Genomic DNA, 15,069 nt, shown 5'->3' on the forward strand with positions numbered 1-15,069 from the left:
TCCAACGAGATAGCACAAGAAAGCACAATGCACTTAACGTGGTCCAAACGCCTGCCGCTCTTCTAAGGATTCAGGATAAGAATCACTCCCTGCCCCACACTACTCGAACAAATACCACACAGCAAGAGCACAGCACAGCCTCTACCCTGGGCTGGCGTTGGGCTGCGGCAATCAGAACCATCAGAACCATCAGAACCATCACACTCGCGCGGCGTAGGACGACCCGGAGGGGCCGGGACTGGGCGGGCTGGAGTGATGTTTACTAACATGGGAGGAGCCGGGCTCAGTCAGAAGCCGGGCGGGTTTCGCTTTGCAGGCGGGTGAGAGACGGCGCTGCGCGGGGATATGGCTCGGGGACTCTTCCACCTACTCCTCGTAAGTGGCCGCCGGGCAGCGGGGTGCCAGGACGGGACGCGGGTTGCTGCGGTAGCGGCGCCGAAAGCGCTGCTCGGCCGCCAAAAAACAAAGTTGTTTTATTTCTTTCGGGAACTCATGTGATTGATTCAAGTTCAGACTCGTCGCTATGCTATAGTCACCGCGCAGGGCGGCAGGTGCTGAGGAACAGCGGTGGGAAGGAGGGGACGGGTGTCGGTGGGGCTAATGCGCGCAGCGGGGCTGCGGAGCTCGTGCCGTCGCGGTGCGGTGGAACGTCGGGCCTGGCCGGGATGGCAGAGCGGAGGGAACGGCTGCGGCGGAGGAGCTGCGGACCGTCAATAGCGGTGAGCCCGGAAAAGCTGGAGACGCTGAACGTAGCACCCTGGGCGCTGCGGCACTTACTGAAAAGCGGGGCAGGGCGTTTCTTTCTTGGGTGATTCATTGCCCCGTGCAGAGTATGCGTCTTGGTATCCTCAGGGCATGGGTCAGCCGCCTACGTTTATTACCACCGATGAAAGTACCTTCACATTCATTTTGCCACAAGGTGCAGCGCGGGCAGCCTGTGGCACAGGGGCGTTAAACCCGAGGGCCGGAGAGAGCTGGGTGCTGGCTGCAGCTGTGCCCAGCGTGGGACATCCAGCCCTGCGCCACGGCAGAGCTACACCTGCCTACCCCTGCGGACATGGCATACGTCACTGCCCCAGCCTGGCCCTCACCCCTTGGAACGTGCTGGGATTCACACACACAATCTATTCATACTGTGGTTGTGCTCCCGCTGAATATAAGTTGCCTTGGGTTTGGCAGGTGTTAAGTTAGAAACTTTGCAGATATGATTTATAAAACAGGTAGTAAACAACTTAGGGGGGTTTATAGTGTGATTCGTAAGTTTCTACCCACACCTTTGCACAAACCATCGGTAAATACGAGAAGCCGCTGACAGAAACGTGTATTATCTCTTGGTGAACATGCAGCAAACAAGCGGCAGAAATATCGGCCTAGCTATCAGTGTCTTACAGCTATTCAGAACATAAATTAAGATTAAGCAAATACATTCCCTTACCACACCACTTCCAGAGTAGGAAGATCATTCCTATTCTTACTTTCCAACTGTTTCCAAACAGCACTCCTACATGCATTCTATTTAAAAAGATAAATATATATATATTTATTAGCACATGTTTCCACTACTTATAATTCAGTAAGTCTGACAATATTTGACCTACCAACTTGATTAAACCAGAACGTGAAAGGAGTCTGCTGAATTAAACCTCAATTTTGCAAGCAACCCCCTGTTGTGCTAAAGTAAAAGCAGTTGAAAGGATATTCGTGCAAAATAGCAATGACTCACAAAGCTAGAAAGCATCTAACTTCACCCTGTAAAACAATCCACAAAACCACATATTGTTCAGAGACACACTGTAAAGGAAGAGGCCAGCTTGCAAAATGTTATCTAAATATTTTGTAATGATTTGTTACAATTATTTACAAAGCAGGCAGTCTTCTGGGAGGTTAGGAGATTTGCCTTTGAAAACAGTACCACATGGCTGTGCTGACCACTCTTTCTTGCTTTACACAGGACCAATACAAATATTTAAATGTATGCATATAAGCAGCCATAAAGTCATGGAATGGCACAGGACTCAACTGAAAAATATAAGCACTTCAGCTTTGGAGGAAAAGGGAAAAAAATCCTAAATTTCTACCCTGTCCACCTCTTAGCCACAGTATCATCGAAGTGAGATGGGAGCTCGTAACACCCTCCAACTCACTTAAAGTCAGTAGTGCTCCTAGAAAAGGAAAACTAACAACAGTATTATCCCTGGCCCCAAATACGTTGCGCTGTGATTGGTGTGTGAGACAACTGAGACATGAAATAGTAATGGATTGAATTTGGATAGTTATTTTAAGATGCAACAGTAACTGAGGGTTGTTGCCATCACAGGCGCTGAACGTGTGGATCTCACTTAAGATTTCAGGAGGTTGGGATGCTTCAATTTGTGGGGAAATAGCAACTCCCATTGCTAAGCCTCAGAAAATAAAACTGCCTTCTTAGTCCTCCTCTTAAAAGAATTTAGAACATGATGAAATACTACCTTTAGTGCCCACTTTGGTGCTAACTACAAACTTATGCATTAGTGAGGAAAAAAAAAAAAAAAAAAAAGAGATGGTGAAAAAATGATACTATGATACTGGAAATACTGGAAGCAGTAATTTTCGTTGTACTGAAAGAACTGAAGCAGAGAATACTTGTAACAAGAAGTATATCATTCCTTACTCTGAAGCAGCCATCTCAAAAGGGTTTGCAAAAGCAAGACTTCTTACATGGAAAACTGTACTAAAATGGAGCAAATGCTAGAAAGTCAAAGAAATAACAGAAGCAAGTTAAAAAGACAAAAAAGAAAAAAGGAGCTAAGGTTTTTCTTAGGAAAAAAAAAAAAAAAAGAAAGAAAGAAATCCTAGAATCTTCCCTCCCCCTCCTGTCTTTTTTTTTAACACTTAGAAAGCCCCTGATGACCTCACACACATTACCCCATGTAACAAGTGTGGAAGGAAAATAGTCACCAACTTCTGAAAGCATCAGCTCTCTCATCTATAGGCATCTATGGCTTAGGAAGGGGAAAAGTGGCTTAATAAAGGTCAACAGTATTATAACAGAAAGAAGCAGTGACAATTTTTTTGCATAGAGGATGAAATATCATAAAGCTTTAAAGAGGCCTGCATGCAAATAATGGATTCATGCACTTCCAAAGTCATTTTACAGCCTCGCAAGGTGTGTCTGCTGAAAGGTTTCCAGTCAAGGAAGTTGACCCATTGTGAAGAACATTCGGATACAGGAAGAGTCTGAGGACTGAGAGTTACAAAACCACGAGTTTTCAAGGGAACTGTAACTCTTGTCACTGTCTTGGGAACACAGATTGAGACAGATTTTCTGCCTCTCATTCTGGTTGCTGAAAGCCTTTTGGAGGAAGGAAAAGAGAAGAGGGAGAAGATAAAGGTCTCAAATTCCTATGCGATGCAGAAAGAACAAAACCAAAAAATATAGGCCCCTGCAATAATTCCTACGGAACCTGTTAAGATTAGATATTCCTGCCTGCTACTAAAACTGTTGACTGCTCATTTCAGTCAATCTTTAGATATGGAAACTGTTTTTTAGTTTAGGATGAGAAGCATTTGTGAGTCATTTTAGACTGAAAGCAAACAGCCTCCATTTGAACATACACATCATAAAAAAACACCTATCACCCCACCCCTGCCTCTCTGAAACCCCCTAAAATGCTTCCTTTCTGCTAGCAGCACTCACTGCTCAGCAGCAGTGAGGATAGGAATTAAGCTGTGTTCTGAATGCTAGATAACAGTCCAAAACTTATAGAGCAAGTGAAATGATTTTAAGAGGGTAAAAAACCAGGAGGAAAAAAAAAAAAAAGTTTTTAAAATCAAAATGTTACTTTGAAAGCTAAAATTCTCAGACTTTTCTCATTATTCCTTATGCAGGAAGGCTCTGCATGGAGCCCCTGCAAGCAGAAGCTATGTAGGTGTTGGGTGCTGCTTAAAGTCAGTTTCTGAGAAGTGATCCCCACTTCTTGTAAGCATACCAGGAAGTTCACATCTGCAAGTGACAGTGGAGGGCTTCCATCAAAAAAAGGCACATTTCTATTTCTCTTCACTCTATCAGCTCAGATTGTCTATATAAAAATGCAGACTAGAGTTTTGCTTAATGGAAGAGTGTCCATGTATGCACTGCAATTGCAGTGGTTTAGTAAACCCTAAAAGCAACTCTACTAAATTTTACTGACAGTAGTCATCTATAAAGAAGTTTCCTTCTTTCATTTTTTCCCATTTCCTATGTGATTCTATGCACATTTTCTTTCATGGTGCACATCCTGTTCTTTGCCAGTATCATTCAGTTCCTCTGCCTTGCCTAAAAGAGGTTTACAGATGTGTTAGGGATGCAGTAGGGCTGTGGTAATCCTCACTCTCTATTACTGTGGCTTGGGGTCATCCTCTTATTCCCTCAAAACCACAAGTACTGCTTCACAGCTCTAAAGTGGGAGACTTGGGTGCCAAAAGCAGGATGGCAGCTGCTCTCCAGCAGGCACGGTGCATGGTCAGGAAACAGGTGAGAGCAGATGAAGAGGAAGGAGCTGGCTTGGTGCTATGGTGGGGCAGAGAGTGCTCAGATACAAGTGGGTGCATCCAGGAATTGGCTGCACACTCAGGGCTGGTGCTGTGCTGCTCATCACTGCTGAGTCACAGTATCTCCACCAGAAAGGAGAGAACAACCAGCCACTTCCCCTTGTCTTCCTCATGCTGCAAGCACTGCTCGCATCTGTCCTCCACATGCACAGATGGGGGCTGAAATCATGATGCCATTGAGTTTCCTGGAGCTGACTGCCTCAGAGCTGCCAGGTCTTCCAGATCCTGACTCCCTCCCCCATTTCATAGCCTTCCACAAATGGACGCTTTTGGTCCAGCTCAACAAATGGTGCACCCACCAGTTCCCTCAGCCCAACTCCACACGAGGCAGAGGAGTAGAGACAAGGGGCTCTGCCTTCATCCATGGATAGCCAAACCAGGCTGATGACGGTGATGGTAACCCCTGCAGGGCTGCCCTAGAGGCCTGGCCCCCAGAGGCAGCAGCATGTGGAGCAGCACGCATCACCACCACCTGATAGAAAACTGCCACTGCACTGCAGGGAGAGAAACCTGCTTTTTGGTAACTGCCTTCTGACTGGACTTTCTATCCCAGCTGTTAGACTGAGCTCCCAGGTGAAAGGAAAACAAATAACATTTGGCATATCAGTTAGAGAGTTTCTGTGAAAGCTTACTATATGAACACCTTTGCATGCAATTTCTGAGAAGCATGTTCTGAGAGCTTAGGCACCAAACAAAGCCAGAGTGCTGAACAAGAAAAGCCATGCACCCGGCTCGAGCATTCAGTTTTTTGCCTGCTGAAACCCCTCCTCCGGGTGCAAACATTCCTAAATTCCATCTAGGAGCTGATAGGAAGAAAAGGTTCTCCCAATAGCCTAGTGGATCAGTTGAAGTGGCTACTTGTAGATGTCTCCAGACAGTCACTGTATTGATTACTTCAGTCCATTAGCTACAGATAACACATAAGAAGCCAGTCCAAAATCCAACTCCCTTCTACAGTAATTTCATACAGTTTTTTGCATCTAACTAAAGTAACAGCACTGAAGCAGTTTCACACAAAACCATGAGGAATGCATGAATTAGCCACTAAATAACATCCTCTAGCAGACAAAACCAACAAAATCTAGGCATTATACAATTTAATTTGAGAATGCATTCAAAGAAATGGAGCAGTGTGTAAATTAGAATGGAGAATTACATTTCTTTAGGATTGTATAAGCATCATCAGTGGAAGAGGAAAAGGAATTGAAATGGAAAGCAAAATAAGAAGGAGATCAATTTAGAAATCAGGTATTTGGGGTGATATTAAAGCACAATTATTATTATTATTATTATTATTCTTTAGAGAATCATTAACATTCAGTTTGCAAGCAACACTAGAGTAACAAAAACCTGAAATATACCATCTGAATTAAGGATATTCTGTAAGCAAGAACATTACCACAGACTCAGAAAGGGCAGATTTAGGAACAGTGATGTGATGCACAGAAAGCTCTTGAAGAAAATAATGGGAGTTTCTTTGCTTTGCACCATAATTAGGCATATGAGGTTATCTTTTGCACCTCAAATGTATGGGTCTGTTCTCATGTACTACTTTTCAAACAATCAGTGCCTGCAATGGTAGAGTTGATAGCATTAAATCTAATGTGTCTTCTCATTATCCATTAACTCTTTTGACCCAATAAACAACTTCAGTAAGGGGGTGAGCATCAACATCTTTAGCAATGGAATAAGAGTGCTAATATAGCTCTGTGCTAGCAGTAACATGTACCTGCAGTCCTCGGTAATTTCCTATATAATGTGCTGTTCTTCTCTCCTAGATCGTTTTTTTAGTTATGGAAACATGCTGCAAAAATGATACAGAAGTTCCCATACACATAGCACATAATAAATCTATTACAAGGAAGAGGAACATTGGTAAGAGAGAAATTAACTGTACGGAGAAGGAGTACAGTTTAAATGGTCAATGCTGCATGAAATGCGGACATGGTGAGTATTGTTGTAAGACTGTGCTGAAAAGTTGTTAAAGTGGAAAACACAACACACACAACTGCTATCTTCTGGGATAGTTCAGCTATAGTCTTCTGGATGCACTTCATTCTAGCTGCATGTTTCTATGTTGCAGTATATCAACACTGCAGAAGTATTTCTTGATTCAGTGCACCTGTAGCTTTTCACTACAGGTCACACATTAAATGCTTGTTGAGAATAATAATAATAACCCTACATTACTTACACAGATTTAAGAGAGGTTAAAGACCTACAAATATGAGGCTTTGCCAACAAGATACTCTATATATGCATGGGTTTTCCAGTTTTGCATGTACAGTTTTGTTCAGTGTGTTTTCTTTCTGTCCTAGACTGGAGAAAGGGGGGAGGATAATAATCTCTTATGTACACTGCTTTCCTGAAAAGAACATAAGTATGCATAATGAATATGGATTCTACCTGTACTTGTAAATTCAAAGGTATTAGGAATTAAAAAGAAGTTCGACATAGGTCTCTAAGCTGATAGCCTTTGTCCAAAGGTATTATGCAGCACCTTGTATTCCCACAGTATTATGTTTTTCTTGTTTCTCTGTCTCTCTGCAGGTCATGTCAAAAGTGTTGAGTGCCCAAAAACTGCAGCACAATGTGTACCATGTAAATCTGGAGAGGAGTACATGGACCATATCAATGTTTTGGACAAATGTATGAGATGTCGATCATGTGACATAGAACTTGGTATGTCTATAGAAACCTCAACTCTGTTTGGAGACAGGATTCAATTGGAAGATCTCTGCAATCCCCAAGTAATGGGTAGCACATAGATTAAAACATTTTACGGGTTTGACATGAAGAAATGTATGACAAAATCTTAAACTAATCCTTTACTAATCCTCTGGTTTCATTTCTAAGCACAGAGTAGGAAGAGGAACAAGGTATGTTGCTCTATTATTTCTCCTTATACCTGTTTTTGCTCAGTCAGGAAGCATTTGAAGAGTAACATCCCATCTCTTCCACACTTGCCTCTGTAGTGTCTTTCTTTGCACAAAGGCAGGTAACCCAACTGTCCTGAGGCACTCTGTTTCTGGTTCAATTTACAGCAGTTAACGCTTATGCACTAACCTCAACTTAGGGTTATGATATATTCCTATTAGATTATCTTACAAGCACTGTATTATTTTTTGAGCTATAGTAAAGAACCCTACAGGTGGTGATTTTATTTGGTATGTAGTAGCCCAATTGCTGGAAGCATGACAAATGGCTTCACTCAGTAACTTCACTGATAATAAAGAAAAAAAAATAAATAGAAGACTAACAGAATTCTGTACCTTATTTCCTTCATCAGCCTTGAGATGCAGATAGCTTCTAAGTTCTCAGAGGTCGTGTGTTTCCAGAAGCCTTTGTTTATCCTTAACTGTCCTCCAAGTACAGAGAATCATAGAATTGCTCAGGTTGGAAAGGACCTTAAAGATCATTAAGTCCAACTACAACCTGCCCATGCTACCATAACTAACAACCCTCCACTCAATCATGTCCCTGAGCACCACATCCAAATGGTTTTTAAATACATCCAGGGATGGTGACTCAACCACCTCCCTGGGGAGCCTATTCCAGTGCTTCACAATCAGTTGATGTTAAATAATAATAATAAGAAGAAGAAGTAAAAAAAATAAAAAATAAAAAAAAATAAAAAAAATGTTGATTGTAGTTTTGAAGTTATTGTGGAGATGTGAAATAGGATGTAAGAATCAATTCAGTTTTAAGCATGGGCTTTTCTTCTCAAAAAGACCCAATACAGAGTGGTTAGAATCAGTGAAGGAAAGCTTGCTCTCCTCTTAACCCCCTATTTTAAAATGAGTGTTGTAAGAAGCAGACAAGGGAGCATTCCCAGTGATTTCCTTTGTAGTCTTTCATGCAATTAATATTATCTGAAATTTCTGCATCTGATAGAGTGATGCTTTTTATACACTCAATATGCAGCATGTCATACAGGATCAAATCAGAATACTGTAAAGCATGCTCTCCTATGACAGACCAGTGGTCCCTCCACCCAATAGTCACCAGACAAGAGATACTATTTTAGGGAAGAAATACACAAACCTGTATAATTTCTGTGTTCTAATTCCTGCAAAGGCCGCTAGCTTCTGCAGCTGTGGGAGAGGATGCTTGAAGGTCCATCTCTACCTCAACAATTTTATATCTATTAATGAGCCCTTTGTGCATTTAACTGCTGGGGGACATCAAGTCATAAAAATCCAATAACAGTCATAGATTCATTATTATATTTTTTAAATCCACAAAACACATCTCCTGCCAGTTTCACCAGGCATCTGGCATAGCTGGATATAGGGAAGGATAGTTCTACATTCATCACATCAAAAATCTGGACTGGTAAGCAGGGAGACAGTTTTTAATTCCAATATGGTGGAAGGATAACTGGTCACATTATCTCATGGAAAATAGTGTTGAAGAGAAGTCAGTTAGAAAGTGGTAGGCAGGAGAAAAATTACCATTTAAGTTCCATGAGAATCATTCTTAGGATCATTTATGTTTGGTATCTTCACGAATGGAGTCAGCATCAGTTCCACAGTAATAAACTTTTAGTGATAACATGGATTTCTGTTATAGCAGGGAACTGAATATGGTAACTCAGAAGATTCCTTCTATTCATACCCTAGAAAATAGCTTCTACAGTAAATAGATCCACTTACAATGTTTTTTAATGCAAAAATATTTCTTTTTAGATGGAGATCACCTCTTCATACGCATTGAGGCCAGGAGAAAATAAAATTGGTTTGAAACTTATGCAGGGAACATGTTAGATAGGAGGAGTAGAATTCCTCACTACTGAAAATCATTAAGAAGAGATAAAACTCGTCTGACAGACAGACAACCAAGAGATGGGTTATGTGATATCCTTTGGTCCCTTCTGGCTTTATGCTTTTCTATGGGGAAAAAAAGCTGACAACATATGGCAATGCTAAATGAGTCCTTTACTGTGAGATCAGCTTTTTGAGCTCCTGGCCAGCAGAGGTCTCTTTCCCCTTTTTGGTATTTCCAGTACTCTCAAAGCAAGGTTCGCTATGAAAGCTACGCTGTTGTTATCAAGTGCTGCCAGCACCAGCCACGGTGGTGCTACAGATACGCAGGTCAGAGGATGAGAGCTTGTGAGAAAAGCCCTGCTTTTTCAAACTAACGAACTTCAACAATTCATTTTAGGTTTGGTGGTTGTAAAGAACTGTACCCCAACAGAGAACGCAGAATGCTCCTGTGCAAAGAACCATTATTGCAGTTCTCCTCAATGCGAACACTGTGAGTCATGTACCATGTAAGTGGATGCCTTCATTGTTAAATATTACATTGTTAAGATCACATTATCACACTTTTACAACCAGTTTCAAGACAGATGCTATGATAATATATAAGCTAAGGGAAAACAGACTAGTTTTGCTTTGCACTTATCTTATTCAGCTGGCTTTGCTCAGTCTAACCAACGTATGTAGATAAGCATAAATACACCAGCTTTGTATTTACTCTTCAAAACCTCTAAGTATTTAAGCTTTCCTGTTGCTTTTGTGTGATCTACTGTTACGTCATTTCCATACTTTGTCCCATACTGTTTTCATACTTCTTAATTTTCCAATTCCAGCATCCCAGTGTATGATACCATTAGCTGGTTAGAAAGCAATAGAAGATTGTGATTTGCTCTTTTAAGCAATTTGTAAAGAGAGAATCAAATTCCACAATCATTTCTATTTTCTGCAGATGCGAAAAGGGCCTAGTTGAAAAGGAATGTACTTCAACTTCAGACACTGTGTGCAGAACACAAGGTATCATTTTAAAACCTAGTATGGTCTACCATCTGCAATGTTTTGAGAGGCTATTGGAATTGTACTGTCTTCTGCACAGTGCCCCATAGCAATTCCTAATGCTGTATCTGCTGGGTCTTGTACTAACTTAAGGAGCACAACTACTCTTTTGATCACAGTGGAGATGGGGTGGCTCAAGTGCTGGTTTCTGCTATTTGGAGACAATAAAAGGGTCTCTATAATCTGAAGAAACCTTCTTAAAATTTTCAAGTGTGTTGCTGTATTACACTACTTAACTTTCATGTAATGTTTCTAATGTTCCAACAGAAGCAGGAATGCCACCTTGGGGCACTGCAATTATTGTCATATTTGTGATAGTATCAGGAGTTGCACTAGGATTAAAATTCTACCGTAAGTGATTCCCTGTTCCTTGTTACTGCCATACTCTGAATAAGATATTCAGCTGCTTACTCAAATGTAATTTTATATTCTTGAAGTCCAGCGAAATACACTGCCCTGGATTATTAAAATGTTTTGTGTTCTATTGTTTTAGGCAAGAAAAAACAGAAGAATTTTATTACCCAACGTTACACAGTTGAAGCAGTCACTGGAAAAGACTGTTCTGGTGTAAGTACTGTTGCTTATATCAGATAAAATGCAGCTTGGCATGGGGAAATTTGCTGCATTTTAATTACTTTGTGCGTGCCTCTCTTCTATGACATCAGTGAAGTAAATTTCACTGCGAGAAATCTTGGGAGAAGCAAAAGGGAACTCCATATCATTCCTTCAGAATTTGCTGTTGCACTAAGTTACATGACCAAGATCAGTACTTCACTGAGCCAATATCCTACCCCATGTATATTTTTATACAATAGCAATTGTGAGGCGATTCCCCAAACTTACTCAAGCAAAAAGGGAGTCCAGTATGATTCTATATCTCATAAAACAGGAGAATCATAGAGAAAGCTAAAAGAAATTTTCAGTAGTGTTATGGCATCTGTTTATCCTGTTATATGATGTTGGCCTTTTGTCAAACATTTTTGCACTCATTTATTGCTTGCTTCTCTTTTCAGGAGACTTCAACACTCATATGCATAGGTAAGAGACAAGTAATTTCTCAAACTGCAGTAAAATAAAAATACAGACATAAGTTCTATACTAAAGAAAAGGCATTTTTTTGTGTAGACTTCCACTTTGTAGAGCTGTCACTCAGGCATAACTGTGAACACTTATTATAGAAATGCCAGGTCAGAATGTGCTTAAGGCATTTAGTAGGGCCATTAAGCTTTTACCTGAGGAGGAGTTTCTGTTGTATAGGAAGCAACTACTGATGGACAACAGGTAAATTTCTATTCTCTATATGGTACAGACACTAGGAGGCAGCAAGCTTGATTTCTAGAATCATAGATAACTCTAATAATTGAGTAGCCCTGCAGCTAGGAGTGGAATCACAGAAACAGAACCTACCTTACGTTCATGGGCAAAAACACAGTGGTAGTACTCGGCAGGAGAACAATACAAGCACCAAGACGATATAATAACAAAAGACTTGTCTTCCTCTTTTTATCAACACCATTCTGAGCAAAACAGGTAAATAAGGCATGACAAGGTTTTGTAGGGGTTAGGATGATGAAGGGGTTGCAGAGGAAACAGGTTCTATTTCAGGTGCAAAAATCACACTTAAAACGTACGGAGTCATGAATATCCAAAACTTGGTCTGTTTGAATAGAAGTATCAGCTCTGAATATAGATGATTAGAAAGAAGGAGAAAAAAATAAAATTAAAAGCACACAAAGCCAACAAACAGATGTCAGTGACAAGAGCAACAATTTCTTTTTCTGCTTCTAGATGATGACCTGAGCCGCCATGTCCCTGACATTGTGAAGGAGATGACACTAGATGAAGTCAAGGCATTTGTTCGTCATCACAAACTATCGGAACCTACCATAGATGAAATTATCCGGGATTACTGCTATGACACATCTGAACAAAAGATTAAGCTCTTTCAGAAATGGTACCAAAGGCATGGGATAAGAGGAGCCTACATAACCCTAATAAGCAGCCTGAGAGATTTAAAAATGCGTGCGGTAGCTGATAAGATTGAGCAAAAACTGAAGGTAGCTGTTTCCAGCCACCAGGAAAGTAGAGAGTCTCACAATGATAAAACTGAGCAAAGCAATACGTGCAGTCAGGAAGTTGGAAAATCTTACCACGATAACGCTGAAATAAGTAATACCTACCCTGAGAGTTTGGAAGAGACATAGCATAGAACCATATGAAAATTGTTTCTGACTGAATTAGTATTTTTATTAATAGTACAAATAGCAAAGCTTCTAAAAGCCATTTTGTTGGCAGCTCAGGGAGTTTTTCAGAGTACTTACAACACAAGCGAGGAATAGTTAGGATTTCTGTAGAGGTATGTTTCCTTAAAAAAGAAAGTCTTAGCTGTTTATTTTGATTGTTCAAAACAGGACAGACTTATGGCTTATTAAACACAATAATGGAAGACTTCAGCTACAGGACTTGTTACAAAAAGAACAAAGCATTCACTGGCAGAAAGATTTAACTCAAATGTGGTAGTCTTGAGTATTGACTCAATGTAGTGTTAATAATTATGGGATGTTACATTTTTCAAAATGAAAACTCTGGTGTTAAAATTTATGAAATACACCAGGAAGAATGCTTCAACAACACCACAATAATAAACTTTGTATAATATACACCTAATTAGTTCTAAATAAGTATCTTAATCATAGAATGGCCTGGGTTGGAGGGGACATTTAAATATCACCTGCCAGGCTGCTAACCCCTAGATCAGGCTGCTCAGGGCCCCACTGAACCTTGTGGCAGCACCTCCAGGCATTGGGCCATCCACAGCTTATTTGGACCACTTGTTCCAGTGCCTCATCACCCTTTGAGTAAAAGATTTCCTCCTAACATCTAACCTAAATCTCCTCTCTTCAGGTTTAAAACTGTTCCCCCTTGTCCTGTCACTATCTGCCTCTGTAAAAACTCAGTCTCACTTCTGTTTATGACCTTCCTTTAAGTACTGAAAGGCTGCAGTGGGGTTTCCCATAGCCTTCCTTTCTCAAAATGAAACAAGTCCAGCTCCCTCAGACTATCTCCACAGCTGAGGTACCATCTTCCTTCTGGATCCACTCCAATGGCTCCATGTTCTTCCTGTGATGGGAACCCCAGGCCTGGATACAGTACTCCAGATGGGGCCCTCACATCCTTGCCCTCAGCAAAGAGGGGGACAACCACCTTCCTCTCCCCACTGCCACCCTTCTTTTAATGCAGCCCAGAATACTGTTGGCCTATGAGCTGCAAGCATCCACTATTGGCTCATGTCCAATTTTTCATCCACTAGGAACCCCAAATCCTCAGCCAGTCTGCTCTCAAGGAGTTCTTCTCCCAGTCTGTAACTAGTATCTGAGACTACCCTGATGCAAGTGCAACACCTTGCACTTGTCCTCATTGAACCTCGTTATGCTCACGCAGACCTACTTTTCAAGCCTGTTCAGGTCCCTCTTTTCTATTGTGTCAGCAGCACCACTCAGCTTGGTGTCATCAACAACCTTGCCGAGGGCGCACTCAATCCCATCATAATTAATAAAGGCGTTAAAGAGCACTGGTCCCAAAATGAAATCCTGGGGGATGTCACTTGTGACAGGCCTCCACCTAGACATAGAGCAACTGACCACAACCCTCTGGTTGTGACCACCCAACTAACTCTTCATCCTCCTAATAGTTTACCCTTCAAATTAATTTGCCTCCAATTTAGAGATAAGGATGTGGTGTGGGAAAGCACCTATAGTTTTGAATGCCTATATTTATCTGAATGTATAGATGCGTTTTTTTGTCAGAGCCCTCAGTATTAAGGAAGAATGTTATTTCCTATATTCTCTGCACTGACAGCAAAACTATTTTCATGTTAAAAAAAAACAAACACACCACAAACCTTTAAAGAATCAGAAATGAGGGATAGAGTGGCACAACAAAGCCATCACTATTTGAAGGCAATCTGCACAAAATGTGAAGTCTCCAAATCCAGTTGTGTAACAGTCAGCACCATGTTTTTTATGAAGGAACTGATACAATAAAAATTTCATCATGATGAATTAAAAAAAAATATTTCTATGTAGCACATGACTTTTCTTTCCTATCATGTAACATATAGATATTGTTTTTAAATTTTGTTTTATCCAGGCCTCTAAATCACAAACAGGGAAATCATTCTCCTAGAGAAGAACAAATAAAAACAAAAAACAACCAACCAAAATCTTACCTTCCTTTCATCACAGATTCCAGAGGGCTCCTAAATTCAATGATCAGTAGCACTGAGCTGCTCTGCAGTGGGGCTCTTCTTGCTCATGCACAGATTAATGCTGTCTCACAAAATCTTTCAGCAAAAGACCTTTACTGGAAAGGTTAGATTTTTTTATTCCCAGGACCTTCTTTAGCTTTGTCAACCATTCCCTAGAAAGAATTTCTAATTGAGAGATAAACATCAACAAAAACACAAAAAAACCCACCCAAAAGCTGAAGGATGGGGTCTGCAATCAGGCCCAATTTTTGCCACCTGGCCCTAACGTGTAGACAGAGCAGACTGGGCATACAAGCAGGGAGCCAGGTGCTGGGAATCAACCCCAGTGCAAGGCTGAGTGCCCTCAGGTGTAATAGGAATGCTCACAAAGGCTATGCTGCTGGCAGGGCAGAGCTTAGCCCTTGAAAAGCAGTTGGGAGT

General features: G+C 41.1%; 1 protein-coding gene across 2 annotated transcripts; it reads left to right on the forward strand.

The window, feature by feature from the left end:
* The first annotated feature begins 247 nt into the window (after nt 1–247).
* Nucleotides 248–14,466, forward strand: FAS (Fas cell surface death receptor). Of its 2 annotated transcripts, XM_015866845.2 has the most exons (9): nt 248–375; nt 6,348–6,516; nt 7,120–7,251; nt 9,733–9,841; nt 10,279–10,343; nt 10,650–10,733; nt 10,876–10,949; nt 11,396–11,420; nt 12,171–14,466. In XM_015866845.2, the coding sequence occupies exons 1-9, from the start codon at nt 346–348 to the stop codon at nt 12,584–12,586; spliced, it is 1,104 nt and encodes a 367-aa protein (XP_015722331.1). In that variant the 5' UTR covers nt 248–345; the 3' UTR covers nt 12,587–14,466. The 2 variants fall into 2 exon arrangements, with proteins under 2 accessions (XP_015722331.1, XP_015722332.1); XM_015866846.2 differs by lacking the exon at nt 10,650–10,733.
* Nucleotides 14,467–15,069: the final 603 nt, after the last annotated feature.

This window comes from Coturnix japonica, chromosome 6, assembly GCF_001577835.2.
Source record: "Coturnix japonica isolate 7356 chromosome 6, Coturnix japonica 2.1, whole genome shotgun sequence".
Lineage (NCBI taxonomy): Eukaryota > Metazoa > Chordata > Aves > Galliformes > Phasianidae > Coturnix > Coturnix japonica.